The sequence below is a fragment of the Myxocyprinus asiaticus genome, chromosome 28 (assembly GCF_019703515.2).
Source record: "Myxocyprinus asiaticus isolate MX2 ecotype Aquarium Trade chromosome 28, UBuf_Myxa_2, whole genome shotgun sequence".
Taxonomy (NCBI): Eukaryota; Metazoa; Chordata; class Actinopteri; order Cypriniformes; family Catostomidae; genus Myxocyprinus; species Myxocyprinus asiaticus.
The window spans coordinates 21072610-21087746 of NC_059371.1; the positions used below are offsets into that span (position 1 = coordinate 21072610).

The 15137-nt window shown below is 38.1% G+C and overlaps 1 protein-coding gene across 2 annotated transcripts in view; it reads right to left on the reverse strand.

Moving 5' to 3' along the window:
• Positions 1 to 316: 316 nt before the first annotated feature.
• LOC127418995 (polyhomeotic-like protein 2) overlaps positions 317 to 15137 on the reverse strand; it is a 64867-nt gene continuing 50046 nt past the window's right edge. The window contains exons 10-15 of one of the 2 annotated variants that reach the window (XM_051660001.1): positions 9489 to 9685; positions 7381 to 7486; positions 7139 to 7253; positions 4998 to 5094; positions 4627 to 4900; positions 317 to 1772 (exon numbers count right to left, since the gene is read on the reverse strand). In XM_051660001.1, the coding sequence (XP_051515961.1) occupies positions 1618 to 1772; positions 4627 to 4900; positions 4998 to 5094; positions 7139 to 7253; positions 7381 to 7486; positions 9489 to 9685 (944 nt within the window). In that variant the 3' untranslated portion in view covers positions 317 to 1617. Of the gene's footprint in view, positions 1773 to 4626; positions 4901 to 4997; positions 5095 to 7138; positions 7254 to 7380; positions 7487 to 9488; positions 9689 to 15137 lie in introns of both variants that reach the window. The other variant, XM_051660000.1, reaches the window with a different exon arrangement.

Sequence of the window (15137 nt, forward strand, 5' to 3'; positions counted from 1 at the left end):
GTTTAAAGGAGTAGTTCACCAAAAATGGAAATTGTCTCATCATTTACTCACCCTCAGGCCATCCCAGATGAATATGACTTTCATCTGCAGAACACAAACGAACATTTTTAGAAGAATATTTCAGCTCTGTTGGTGCATACAATGCAAGTCAATTGTGGCTAGAACTTTTACGCTCAAAAAAAGTACATAAACGCAGCATAAAAGTAATCCATATAACTTCAGTGGTTAAATCCATGTCTTCAGAAGCGATATGATAGGTGTGGGTGAGAAAAAGATCAATATTTAAGTCCTTTTAATTCTGATGCTTTAATGTAGAGTTCCCACAATCATGGAACCCGGAAATATTGACATTTTGAAATTGTAATTTCCAGGACAAGATAAGCATAAATGTATTGAAATTCCTATTGTTAATATAATTTTGTCCAAATATTCTCTAAACATTTAATTGGCCAAATTTTTTTTTTTTGTGAGCATTTGTGAGTCTATGTGCCAATTTGATGGTCTAATATGAGATTAAGTATAATCAGTTAAGTCTATCTAAATACTTTTAACATACAAATGGAAATTTGCCCAGCAACATCTGTAAAATGATTTCTTAAAAACAAACTTGTTTAATAATCATGAACTACTGGAAAATAAACATTTTAGAAGGAAGCAAAAAAAAAAAAAAAAAGTGTTTTCTCAGGTTTTATTTTCAAATATAAAAGAGAATCAGAGACTTGCTCTCAATAAATACAGAAATTTGATTTAAAAAAATGAATGTAAAAATACAGAGACAAGCTGCACTAAATTTCCAAAGATGAGTCCACACTGAAGTGATTTAGAAGAAAAAAAAAACAAAAAAAAAAACATCAGAGCTAATCAGATCATACTGAGATGGGATTAGATCTTAAATGTAGAATGCTTTTATCTGTAGTTTCAAAATCTGAATGCTGGTATGAAAAACTATAACTGGCAAATGGAAAAAACATTTTTAAAAGTTGTGTATAATCTTTGGGATATTTAGAGAAATATTAGGCACATCTTGGATAGTCATTGTCATTTTGAGGACAAAATCTGAATTGTAATTGCATGTGAATTGAGGAATTTCTCAGAAAATGTCTGATGAAGAAACTCGAACAAGTTTACTACCTACTAATGATGGCACACTCCAAGGCTAATGGTTTATTAAATGAAAGTTTCCTTGGCTAAACAATCAAACTTTTGAACCGGAACTACAACATAACGTCTGTATGTCACTTGAAAGATAGAACAGGAACAGAAACTGTAAACCTGTTTCCATGCTACCATACAATTTCCCTGTCTATGAATCAAGAGCCTTTGTTTGCACAAATGGTAAAGTACTTGTGCTTGTCTTCTATGGGATATCTCAAGCAAAATGGATCGTTACCCTCTGGGCCTGGCACAGTGGATTACACCAGAGTTCCAGAATTAATCACAACATTACCCTTTGAGGATAAAACAAAAGTCCAATTGTGACCAAAGGTATACACAAATTTTAATTGTTTTGAGGAGCAGCAGTCCTCAGGACCCAAAGCCTTAATGGGATGAGGAAAACCAGTGCAGAAGTTTAGGGTGCCCTTTCCAGTTGTGAGCTTGATGGAGCAGTGGGAAACGCTACGAGTCCTTGAGCATATTGATGCGGGCAAAGATTTTCAGTGCAGGCCCTAGTTTGATGTTCATGGTGCTCATGAGATGGTCCTCTTTCAGCAGCAGCAAGGCCTGCCCATCGATCTCCTGAGAGCGGAACTCTTCTGCAATCTCCTGGCAGCCTGACATAAACAACAGAACATTTTTTGTTAACTAAACCTCAGCATAATCAGTAAATTAAATGCTTAAAGGAATATTCCGGGTTCAGTACAAATTAAGCAAAATCAACAGCATTTATGGAAAAATGTTGATTACCACAAAAAAATTATTATACAAGGCTGATTTCTTCTGTTATTGTGTATATCTCATACTAAATTGTTTCAAAAATTCAAACAAAATCTAACAAAACAAAGGCAATCTGAGTAAACGCCAAATACACAAAATATATTAAGGGGGCAGTTAGTTTTTCACATGGGTGATATAGGTGTTGGATAACTTTTTTGCTTCGATAAAAAAAATATATACAGTTGAAGTCAGAAGTTTACATACACCTTAGCCAAATACATTTAAACTCAGTTTTTCACAATTCCTGACATTTAATCGTAGAAAACATTCCCTGTCTTAGGTCAGTTAGAATCACTACTATTTAAGAATGTGAAATGTCAGAATAATAGTAGAGAGAATTATTTATTTCAGCTTTTATTTCTTTACATCACATTCCCAGTGGGTCAGAAGTTGACATACACTTTGTTAGTATTTGGTAGCATTGCCTTTAAATTGTTTAACTTGGGTCAAACGTTTTGGGTAGCCTACCACAAGTTGCTGGAATTTTGGCCCATTCCTCCAGACAGAACTGGTGTAACTGAGTTTGTAGGCCTCCTTGCTTTCACACGCTTTTTCAGTTCTGCCCATATCGCATTGAGGTCAGGGCTTTGTGATGGCCACTCCAATACTTTGACTTTGTTGTCCTCGAGCCATTTTGCCACAACTTTGGAGGTATGCTTGGGATCATTGTCCATTTGGAAGACCCATTTGCGACCGAGCTTTAGCTTCCTGGCTGATGTCTTGAGATGTTGCTATAATATACCCACATAATTTCCTTCCTCATGATGCCATCTATTTTGTGAAGTGCATCAGTCCCTCCTGCAGCAAAGCACCCCCACAACATGATGCTGCCACCCCATGCTTCACAGTTGGGATGGTGTTCTTTGGCTTGCAAGCCTCACCCTTTTTCCTCCAAACATAACGATGACTATTATGGCCAAACAGTCCAATTTTTGTTTCATCAGACCAGAGGACATTTCTCCAAAAAGTAAGATCTTTGTCCCCATGCACACTTGCAAACTGTTGTCTGGCTTTTTTATGGCAATTTTGGAGCAGTGGCTTCTTCCTTGCTGAGCAGTATTTCAGGTTATGCGATATAGGACTCGTTTTACTGTGGATATAGATACTTGTCTACCTGTTTCCTCCAGCATCTTCACAAGGTCCTTTGCTGTTGTTCTGGGATTGATTTGCATTTTTCGCACCAAACTACATTCATCTCTAGGAGACAGAATGTGTCTCCTTCCTAAGCAGTATGATGGCTGAGTGGTCCCATGGTGTTTATAATTGCATACTATTGTTTGTACAAATGAACGTGGTACCTTCAGGTGTTTGGAATTTTTTTTTTGGAGGTCAAGCAAAGAGGTTTTTTTGAAGGTAAGCCTTAAAATACATCCACATACATACCTCCAATTGACTCCAATTTTCCAAGCTGCTTAAAGACACAGTTAACTCTGTATGTAAACTTCTGACCCACTGGAATTGTGATATAGTCAATTAAAAGTGAAACAATTGTTGGAAAAATGACTTGTGTCATGCACAAAGTAGATGAGTGGTTAAAGAATGAGTTTAAGACTTCAACCTAAGTGTATGTAAACTGACTTCAACTGTATATTTGAAAACTGTATTTTGTGTTTACTCAGGCTGCCTTTGTTTTATGTTATCTCGTTTAAAGATCTAAAACTATTTAGTATGAAAAACACAAAAATAGAAGAAATCAGGAAGAGGGCAAATACTTTTTCACTGCACGGTATAATATACAAGAAATAAATATATAATAATATTTTAACATTTAGGGATTGGCCCAATTCACTTCCATTGTAAGTGCCTAGCTGTAACCCATATTTTTGCTTTTTAAAAAAAAAAAAAAAAAAAAAAAAATTTATATATATATTATTTGATCTATAATTAATTGTTAAATCAACCATTTTTAGGTGGTTTCTGGTGTTACATTGTCATGGCAACAAAGTTGTAAAATTGGATAAAAATTTAAAGATTAGTAAGCAATTTTATCACATTAAAATCCTGTTAACACATATTGTTTCATATTGTATAGTGTATAGGAGCTATTTTGAAACTGATCTACATTAAAGCTGCTTGAGCGGGCAACTATCCGATAATATATGATATGAAATCAGAACTGTATTTTCTGGCACAGCACAATGAAGGGGCTCTGAATTTTCATAGAATTAAACTTGAACAGATAAACTTACATCAAATACAATGATAAAACAGAAAACACTAGAATAAACTTCTCTAACATAGTAGACAACAACAGCAGCGCAGGGACGCAGGTCTGTAAATCATTATTTGAATCTGTTAATTTAAATTAACTGCCAGAACAAATCGATTCACTATAATTAATCAATTTTTACAACGCTACGTAGGAGAGTGCATTTGATTATTGCCTCAGCTTGCTGGTCTATAAAGCTGAGTAGAAAATATAAAAACCAGAGATGTAGCACTTTTTTATGTTACACATGCAACATGTTGGAAAAAGCAGCTTGTTGCTTTTCCAGTAACATTTTGAAAAAAAAATAAAATAAAAACTGAGCTAGTCACTCTACTAAATTTTATACTTTTAGTAAAACATTTTTTTTTAGAGGAATAGCGACCTTTCAGGCAGCAAGATTTATTTGCTTGAGCTATTCTACATTAGGCAATTAAAACTGTTACAGCTCAAAGTTAATCCTATAAAATCTCTAGGGTAGCTACCTGGAAGAGAGCAGATGAACTCGTAAACATCCTCAACATTCCACTTGGCTGGATCACTGGCCAAGAAGTGCTGCGTAAGGAGAGGGAGCTCTCTACTGTGATCAGATCTGTCTTCATTTGGAAGCCTCTGGGCACCAGAGCTTGCTGCGGACAGTGGCGAAAGAGGCTCTTCATAGCTGGACATGTCTGAGCACTGGCTTGACTCACCATAACTAGGATGTGAGGGGTGTGGGGACAAAATAGATGCTCCCATGGCTGTTTGAGAGCTTGGATTCTGTGAAAGAACACGAGACAATAAAGCACATTTCTGCTCAAATCAACCAAATCGGACACTGACGTGATAAATAAAAGGGGTAGACATAATGCATTACCTGTTTCTTGATATCTGCGGCTCTCTGTTTCTTTAGTTTCTCCAGGGTTGATTTTCTTGGGAAAAGTCCCATTCGCTTTGTGCATCCCACATTATACCTGGAAGTGAAGAAAAAAAAAGAAGAAAAAAAGTGTCAACCAACCATTCATTATCATTTGCAATAGTGTTTTATTAGTAATTATCAGAATTTAGGGATTTCACCAGTAAAGGTGAAATGTTGTTGATCATAGACTGATAAAATCAGATGATATTTGGCCATTTTAAGATTATCAGCACTGGCTTTTAACTGTGCCAACCTAACAGAAGTTTCTTCCAAATCGACCCACAGCCTTGTCCAAAGGTAATGTCCAATTTCTGTTTTCACACATTTTTAGTGAATTTCATGAAGTACATTTTGTACATATACAATTATTATAAGTGTATTACCATATATCACAATTTATTGGCATGCACACATTTTATACATACATACATACATACACACACACACACACACACACACACACACACATACATCGATCAGTCACAACATTAAAACCACCTGCCTAATATTGTGTAGGTCCCCCTCATCTGGCCATTCTCTGTTGACCTCACATCAACAAGGTGTTTCCATCCACAGAACTGCCGCACACTGGATGTTTTTTTGTTTCTGGCACCATTCTGAGTAAATTCTAGAGACTGTTGTGTGTGAAAATCCCAGGAGATCAAGCAGTTACAGAAATACTCAAACCAGCCCATCTGGCACCATCAATCATGCCATGGTTCAAATCACTGATCACATTTTTCCCCATTCTGATAGTCTCTAGAATTTATTCAGAATGGTGCCAAAAACAAAAAACATCCAGTGAGCGGCAGTTCTGTGGACGGAAAAGCCTTGTTGATGAGAGAGGTCAACAGAGAATGGCCAGACTGGTTTGAACTGACAAAGTCTACTGTAACTCAGATAACCGCTCTGTACATTTGTGATGAGAAGAACAACATCTCAGAATGTTATTCTGAGATGCAGGTTGGCGCTGTTTTGGCGGCATGAGGGGGACCTACACAATATTAGGCAGGTGGTTTTAATGTTGTGGCTGATTGGTGTATCTGTATTATATATCACAATTTATTGGCATTTTATCATCCATCAGCCACTCCACTCTAGTTATCGCCATTGGTCACTGAGAAACCCTTATCTGTCTACCACTAAAAAAAATTGATTGAACATAAAAATAAGTAACAAGTATAACTAGATAGGTATGGTCTTTCAAGACAAACTTTGATATTGGCTTGACAAATCCATGTCTGAAAGTTTACTATAGTTTTACAGTTTTAAAGTTTGATGGATATGCAGACATCACAGTAAGACAAACAGCCAGTACAGAGAGAGTGAGAGAGAGAGAGAGACTTAAGGCGGTTGCACACCGAACGAGAAGTGCCATGTTGCATCGCGGCTAGGACACAGCACAGGTATCAAACACAGAGCATGTCGATGCGGTTCAGGTGGCAGACAGTACACACAAAAGTTACCAAGGTTTTTCCCTTCTTAAAGAATGAACAACGCTAGAGTAAATAATCTATGTCCTTTGATAATGATTTGGGTCGAATTTAATGGAAAATATGCAAGTTGTGCTCCGGGCAGAAATTTGAGCAGCCTCCGGAGTCGTAGCTAGGTGCCGTCGACAGGCGGCAGCGATGTGTACCATGTCGTCCGTCAGACACGTCCGGTGTGCAACCCCCTTTAAAGCAGTTTAAAAACCTTGTCTTGGTTTGTTTACATTTGAATAAATGACAGTTGGAGTTTAACAAGCATTCTGATGGCCCGTTTGAACATGGGATTCCCCAAAAATATATGGGATTTCCCAAATTTTCAATGTCTGCTGTGCGAAAACCATAAGTTTGGTCAGTTAGAAAAGACATACCACACTACTCCAGAATAGATACAGTCTGAAGGTCTGTATCAAGTTTGGTGGAAGTAGCTTGAAAGCTCTAAAAGGAGTTTGTGTTAGAAATGTTGGGCTTGGTTTAGGGATTTTGAAAGAAACTCTAAACAAAGTTTGTGAATAACAATATGTTGGATTTGTCAAACCAATGTAAATATGCTGTAAAAATACAAAATCTTAAATAATGTATGGGCTGCAGAAGGATTTGTAATCCACATACCTCTTTGCACACACTGTAGAACAAAACCGCTTGGATCTCCTGAAGTTATAAGCAAAGTCTATATTTCCACAAAATTCACATGACAGCGTTGGCTCCTCATCCAGGTTCTTCAGCTCTATGGATGAGTTTACATTACCAATTACATATGCATGACTGATTAGACAGACAACAGTCTGTGTGTTATTGATCCATCATGTTGACCCTGTGCCAGTGTTTGCATGTGCCACTAAAGTAACCCTTACCTCGTTGTGAAAGGTCTTCCATCTCAGAGTCTGCATTGTGAGAGGTCTGAGACTGAGGCTGCTTCTGCTTCTTTAAATTCTCTATCAGCAAAGATGGACGTTCAACCTGCATTGATCAATAAAGTAGTTTCATAAGGTAACCACATTTGTTTAATTATATTTATTTTCAATCACTTCAAGGACATTTTACTGCATTCTCAAATGTACCAGAGTATTCAATCAGTGTTTGCTCAAAGCTCACAGCTTTTAAAACTACTAAAGTCTGTGCATATATCCCTGGTATATTGTCCACTAGAGGGAAGTGTGTCTCTTTCAATAAACAAAGACTTCAAACTGGATCAGATTTACCTTATCCCTTAAAAAAAAATCAAGAGTTCTGGCAAACTTGCCACAAGTGTGTCACTCATTTTTACATGCAAATGAGCTTTTGCGGCAAACTCTTCATTATTGCCACAGGTTTGCCAGTAGTGACAAATTGTCCATTGTTGCCAAAGATTTGCTTCAGGTTCACTACTACTGGTGAAGAGCTGCAAACTTCTGGCAATAATTTTCAGCAAATCGCAAGCTCATTTGCATGTGAAAATAATGAGCGGCAAATTTTCCAGAACTCTACATTTTTGTAAGTGAGGTCAATTCCTCCAACCTTATCAGAGACTTGACAATGACATTTTTCACTACATTTTCATTAACTGTAACTATCAACAGACATTTTTTGTAATGTTAGCCAAGCAAAAATGCTTTCTGGCCATTTATCACACAAACACATACAGACTTCTACACACACTTGCGAGGACCTCCCATTGACTTCTACAGTTCATACATTATGCTAATTATAATAATTACACCCCTAACCCTTACAGACACCTTGTGGCATTTTGCCATTATTTGGTCCTTAACAAGCCTTTTCTACTTGCGAGGACTGTCCACACAAAAATGTGTCCCTCAAAATTACAAAGAACTGTAGTATACTTTAAAGGGATAGTTCACCCCCCTAAAAAAAAGTCTCATCATTTACTCCCCTCATGCCATCCCAGATGTGTATGACTTTCTTTCTTCAGCAGAACACAAAGATTTTTAGAAGAATATCTTAGCTCTGGAGATCCATACAGTGCAAGTGAATGGTGGCCAGAATGCTGAAGCTCCAAAAAGGGCATAAAGACAGCATAAAAGTAATCTATATGACTTCAGTGTTTAAATCCATGTCTTCAGAAGTGGTATGATTGGTGTTAGTGAGAAACAGCTGAATATTTATGTATTTTTTACTATAAATTCTCCTCCCTTCCCAGTAGGCAGCAATATGCACAAAGCATGCAAATTGCCAAAAACAAAAGTATGTGAAAGTGGAGATTTTTTGTTTCAAAAAAAAAAATTTTTGATCTGTTTCTCGCCCAACACCCATTATATCGCTACTGAAGATATGGCTATAACCACTTGAGTCATATGGATTACTTTTAAGCTACATTTATGTGCTTTTTGGAGCTTCAAAGTTCTGACTACTATTCACTTGCATTGTATGGACCTACAGAGCTGAGATACTCGTGTGAAAATCTGTGTTCAGCAAAAGAAAGAAAGTCATACACATCTGGGTTGGCAAGAGGGTGCGTTAATGATGAGAGAATTTTCATTTTTGGGTTGATTAATAATAACTGTAGTAAAGTAACTATGGTATTTATGCAGAAATACCATACATTTTTAATCACAACCATGACAGGTGCCGTTTTTAAATGTGTTCAGACTTACATTTTTCATGAACACCACCAAGGGTGTAGATTTTTTTTTGGGGGGGGGGGATGGGGGTTGCAGCATGAAGCATCTACATGATTCCATTGATCATGGTATAAATATGGGGAGGGGAGTTTGTACTTGCTTGTTTTGATTATGGGGGGGGGGGGTTACCTCCCTCCCATCCCCCCTGGAAACTACGCCCCTGAACACCACAGTTTCTCTAATAGAATCAATAGTTACATAAAACAAACCATGGCATTTGACCATCTAACAATGATCTTTTTACAACAATGTTGGTTAAACTATTGTTATTACGAAAGAACTCTGGGACAAGAAAAAACAAATACACCAAATACAAATAATCAGCGGAAATGGGCACTCACGGGGAAAGGCTCCGCTCCCTCCTGAATCACGAATCCCTCGATGACATGCGTGAGGATCTGGGGCTTTACTATGGCCTGTGGTGGTGGTTTACTCTCGCCATTTTGCGGAGCGCTGCCGGTCACAGTGGGCGCATTGTTCCCGCTGCCCGAGGTCATGTCTGGAGGTGAGCTCACACCTGCCTTCACATTCACTCTGCCTGCTGGACACGAGGACAACAGCCCCTTAAACACTTAACTATGATACAGCTTTGTTCGTGTCTTCATAAACTGAGCTGATATTACAGTTAAATTAATGTTCCGGGTCCATGTTAAACTCAATCAGCAGCATCTGTGACTTAACATTGATAACCACAAATAATCCAATACAGAAATAAAAAACGACTCGTTTTATAATTCGCGGTTACAGTAAGGCAGATGCAATGGGAGTAAATGGGGTCTAATTTGCTAATCGTATCTGTGTAAATTTATAGCCAATATTACAGTTTGTACTGACGACAACACCGGCAAACCCCTTAATCTGGTAAAACGCCGGTAAATCTCTGATTTTATCACACCAAAATCATGTTTACACGTATAATATTTACATACTGTGGCTATACTTTTAGAAAACCAGTGTATTTTATTGTTTTTTGACTGGCCCCATTCACTTCCGTTTAAAGTGGGTGAGTGTGAATACAGTAACTTGTATAACACTGATACGTTATTAATAATCTCCTCCATTTGTTCGCATACAGTTTAATATAACTATGTATATGTATAAACATGCATGTACTTGCTCGTTTCACAAGCTTGTTGCTAAATAATCTGCAATGTCTGGTTAAAGCACTCAGGAAACAGCTCTGTGAATACGAGCCATGCACAGCTCTCTGCAAAGATCCAGGTCAAAGTCAGAAGTTTTTGTGAGCACTACCCATTTTGAAAAGCTGCCAAAATGCAACCCCTGTACTGTAAGCATTATTATTTCCATGCTTTCTCGAAACTGTGTGAAAACACTCACATTCACGTGCAAACAACACTTCAACATCAGAAAGAGTGACTAGCGTCGCATCTCTCCGTCCTGGAACAAGTACCGATTAACGAGCAACTTTGTAACTTTATATCCCGAACATTTTGCTGAGGTTACACACAAACACTGCAGACAAACGCGCACGTACATGCGTTCTGGTGATTGTCAACGGCACACGCCTTTGTTCCGCTCGGCTCACGCACTCTTTACTTACACTTTCAAGCGTCAACAGAGGAAAGCACGAAAGTGGATTTAGCATTCCAACGTTAAGGACAGCTCTTCCATAAACCACCTGTTTAGCCACAAAGCAGTACAACGAGTGATCCGATCCGTTGCGAGCTTTTTGTGTGCGTAGATCTATTTGTTCTAACCGATTCCCTCTATGTGAGCAGCGGGACCACACTTTCTAATCCTCTTTGTATGGGGGAACTGAATAGGAAACATTGCGCAGCTGCGATTGGTCCGCACCCTTGGAATTCCGTCCAATGGCAGGCCGTATTTACAAAAACGCAGATCCCTGATTGGTTGAAAGGCAGAGAAAGAGCATCTACTTAATTATATGGTCAAGTTCTTTGTACCCATAACATTGGCATATAGTAATACAACTGAGTAAACATAAGTGTTCAAACTTTATTTGTAGGACAACATTAAATGTTAAGGAGACCTTACTCACAGTAGCGCCATCTTTGATTTTTAGTGGGAATGACAACGAGGCTGTGAGGGATAGACTTTCAGTCTCTTTAATGGCACGAACGGTATAAAGCTCCTAGATCACATCTGATTTTCCACAACTCATGTTGTCTGGAGTTTTTTTGTCTACTGAATGTTCTTGGAAAGACATTGTATCAATGTTTTGTCCGCGGAACGACTCAAAAACACTTTAAACTGCAGTACAGACCACTGAGGAGACAGTAAGTCTATCCCTCACAGCCTCGTTGTCATTCCCATTAAAAATCAAAGATGGCGCTAGCGTGAATAAGGTTATTGCCACTCGTTTATGAATGCAATTTAAACTTGCCTATGGTTGCAGATGGTTATATTGTTGTGTAAGCATAAATCACGCATATATAAGACTCCACCATGAATTGGCCTACTCATTAAAAAATAAAAATAAATTCTTTCGTTAAATAATCCATCTACACTTGTATGCATCTTCAAGACTTTTTTAAAGGGACAGTTCACCCAAAAATGGAAATTCTGTCATCATTTGCTCACCCTCATGTTGTTCCAAACTTGTTTGACTTAAGCTGCGTCCCAAATCACATACAATTTTACACCATTTTGCCATGTAAGAAGTGTGAGTAGTGCAACGAAAAGAACAGTACGATGAATACTTGGATAACTCTTCGACTTAAAACACATGCACTGAACGATCGCAGCTTGCTTTACATAGCGGAAGGGGCAGGGTTACTACATCCTGATGCTGGCCTGACAAAACAATTGCAATTAATGGATAATGTTGCAACTGAGTTAAATGCTTTACCATCATCCTACTCAGGGCCATTTCACCCTAGGTGAGATTGCGATTGTCGGTAGTGTATTAACATTGTGACTGCACCACTCTTTTATGTACTTAAATGGCTCAATGCATCAGAGCTCTTGAATCATAAATCATGTCATGTTCTTAACTGTCCCGAACTGGCTCCAGATAATTTTGCTTGATCCAGATAATTTATCGTGCCTTTTGTGTTAGATCAAACAAATATTAGCCATCTGTCTTGTGTGGGCTTAAAATGTAAATACTTTAGCTATTTTCTAACCAACACAGAGGTGAGTAGCTAGTTGTCTCACAGTATTGACTTGGTTCAAGTTCAAATCTAAGTGGATTGGAATAACTCTTTTTTTTTTTTTTTTTAAACCAATAACAAAGCTAGCTGTTCCTGTCGTGTTGCCTGATCATGAAGAATGTGTAACTAGATTGCAGCAAAGAAATGTAACAGCTCCAGACGTTGGTAGTTCAGTGTGAGACAAGTGAGACAAACACCTATGCCTAGAAAAGGCCCTGATCCTACTCTCTGTGAATATTTACATTATTTGAGATATACTGTAAGTGTTGGACTCAACCTGGAAATATTTCCACTATTTAGTAGGTCCACAAGGTGGCAACACTCACAATTGAGCCGTTACTGTAACAAAGAAGCACTAGATAGATAAATAGATAGATAATTTATTTGTCCTCAAAGACGAAATTTGTTTCCACCGTGGGTGTGTAGAAAGCATAAACACAACAATACCATACATATTAACCATCAAAACAATCACAAACATATATAAAAAAAATAAATAAAAAAAAACAAGATCATACAACGAATGCCAGAGCATAAGATGGCATCACAATGGCACATTACCTATGTGTTTAAATGTCGTATAGCCATAGGAACAAAACTCCTACTATAGCTGGCCTTTCTGCACATGGGTAGTCTATACCTGCGGCCAGAAGGAAGGAGGATGAAATACTGATAAAGTGGATGGTCTGGATCATTTAAAATTTTATGTGCCTTCCGGAGTGTATATGAAATGATACAGTCTGATAAATTAGGGGTAGGAATACCAATAATTTTACTTGCTAAATTAGTTATCTTTAAGAGTTCGTTCTTATTGGTAACTGTTAGCATATGAAAAAAACAAATGGCACCATACATAAGAACTGACTCAATAATACTTCGATACAGAATAAGAAGACTAGGCTGAACAGACAGATGTTTAAGTTTACGAATAACTCTAAGTCTCTGTTGACAGCACTTGTAAATACCTAGAGTGTGCTGATTGAAGTTGAGATGTTTATCCAATGTAATGCCAAGATATCTGAAATGCTCCACCAAAGAAGCACTAGAAGATGTAATCGCCGGTAAACAACAGGAGACAAAGGTGGAAACACCAACAGTGGATGTGCATGTGAAGAACATGTGTGTGAGGAGGTCATGAGATACCTGCATTTGTATAACTCGAGTCTGAAGAACTATAAAGACATCTTTATGGGTCTAAACTCCTGAAAAGAAATAGTCCACTTTGTCTCATAGCAGTCGTAGTGCATGCGCCAACCTCCTGTGAATGCGTGCACAGTTAAATGTAGCATACTTCAAAAGGCTAGCGTTCGACTGTACGCAGGCGCTAAGCGTACATGTCAAAACCAAAGTATACTTTGGGCTTATGTGTACAGTGAATACTGTATAGTGCTTCATTTGGGATGCAGCTTTTCTTTATTCCATGGAACACAAAAGGAGATAAAAGATACAATGGCACAGTCACTAATGGAAAAAGATGCAAAGAAAGTGAATGGTGACATAGATTGTCATTTTGCCTAACATCTCGTTTTGTGTTCCAAGGAAGGAAGAAAGTCATATGGGTTTGGATTAGAGGTCGACAGGTATTGGATTTTGCCGATAACTAAGGTGGTGGGAAAGGCCGATAACCGATTAATCAGCCGATAGTTTTTAAAATCGATTTATAGAATGTCAAAAAAATGTCAAATGATGAAAAAACTATCTGCAACTATCGCAATAGATTTTTGCCAATAACGATAGTTCCAAAAAGCAACTATCGTCACCGATTAATCGCAAAAACCAATATAACGTTCTACTTCTAGTTTGGACAACATGAGAGTAGGTAAATGATGACACCATTTAAATTTTTTTTTTGTGTACCTTTAAAGCTATTCACTGCATTAGCCACACGATTCTCTTTTATTCAGAGCAGACACAAATGTTTCGATAACAGGGTCTTGGGTTCCACAGGGACAAAGAGAGACCCTGGGTAACACGAGGTGCATGTATAGAAAGTCTATCGCCCATAAGATATAGAATACCACTCAAGTGGCACCCTCAGCAGCTGGGAGTCGCAGCACAATGGAGTCTTGTATTGTAGGATAAACTCACGTTCGTCTCACTTGTCTCACACAGAACTACCAATGTCTGGAGCTGTTACATTTTCTTTGCTGCAATCTAGTTACACATTCTTCATGATCAGGCAACACGACAGGAACAGCTAGCTTTGTTATTGGTTTAAAAAAAAAAAAAAAAAAGAGTTATTCCAATCCACTTAGATTTGAACTTGAACCAAGTCAATACTGTGAGACAACTAGCTACTCACCTCTGTGTTGGTTAGAAAATAGCTAAAGTATTTACTTTTTAAGCCCACACAAGACAGACGGCTAATATTTGTTTGATCTAACACAAAAGGCACAATAAATTATCTGGATCAAGCAAAATTATCTGGAGCCAGTTTGGGACAATTAAGAACATGACATGATTTATGATTCAAGAGCTCTGATGCCTTGAGCCATTTAAGTACATAAAAGAGTAGTTAATCATCTTTCATAATTTAATATTTGAAAGGTTAGGCCTCCACCACACCTGTCAGACAGCCAGAGTGTCCACCTTTATTCCCACATCCCACAGAGGACGATGGAGTTCAGACCCTCGCCTCTAATTATAGCAGAGGCTGTCACATTCTTGCAAGTGCGTGGACCGGACAATAGACACTGGGGGTGTGACAGATCTGCTCTTCCGCTTGAGGGGAGAGATCGCGTTGTTGGCCTTTGTGTTTTTGTGACTGGCAAGCCTACAGATGGCGGTGACATTGTAGACACGGTGTCTGGCAAGGTCAAGATTGCTGCTTTTTGATTTGGGGATCATAGCCTTTCC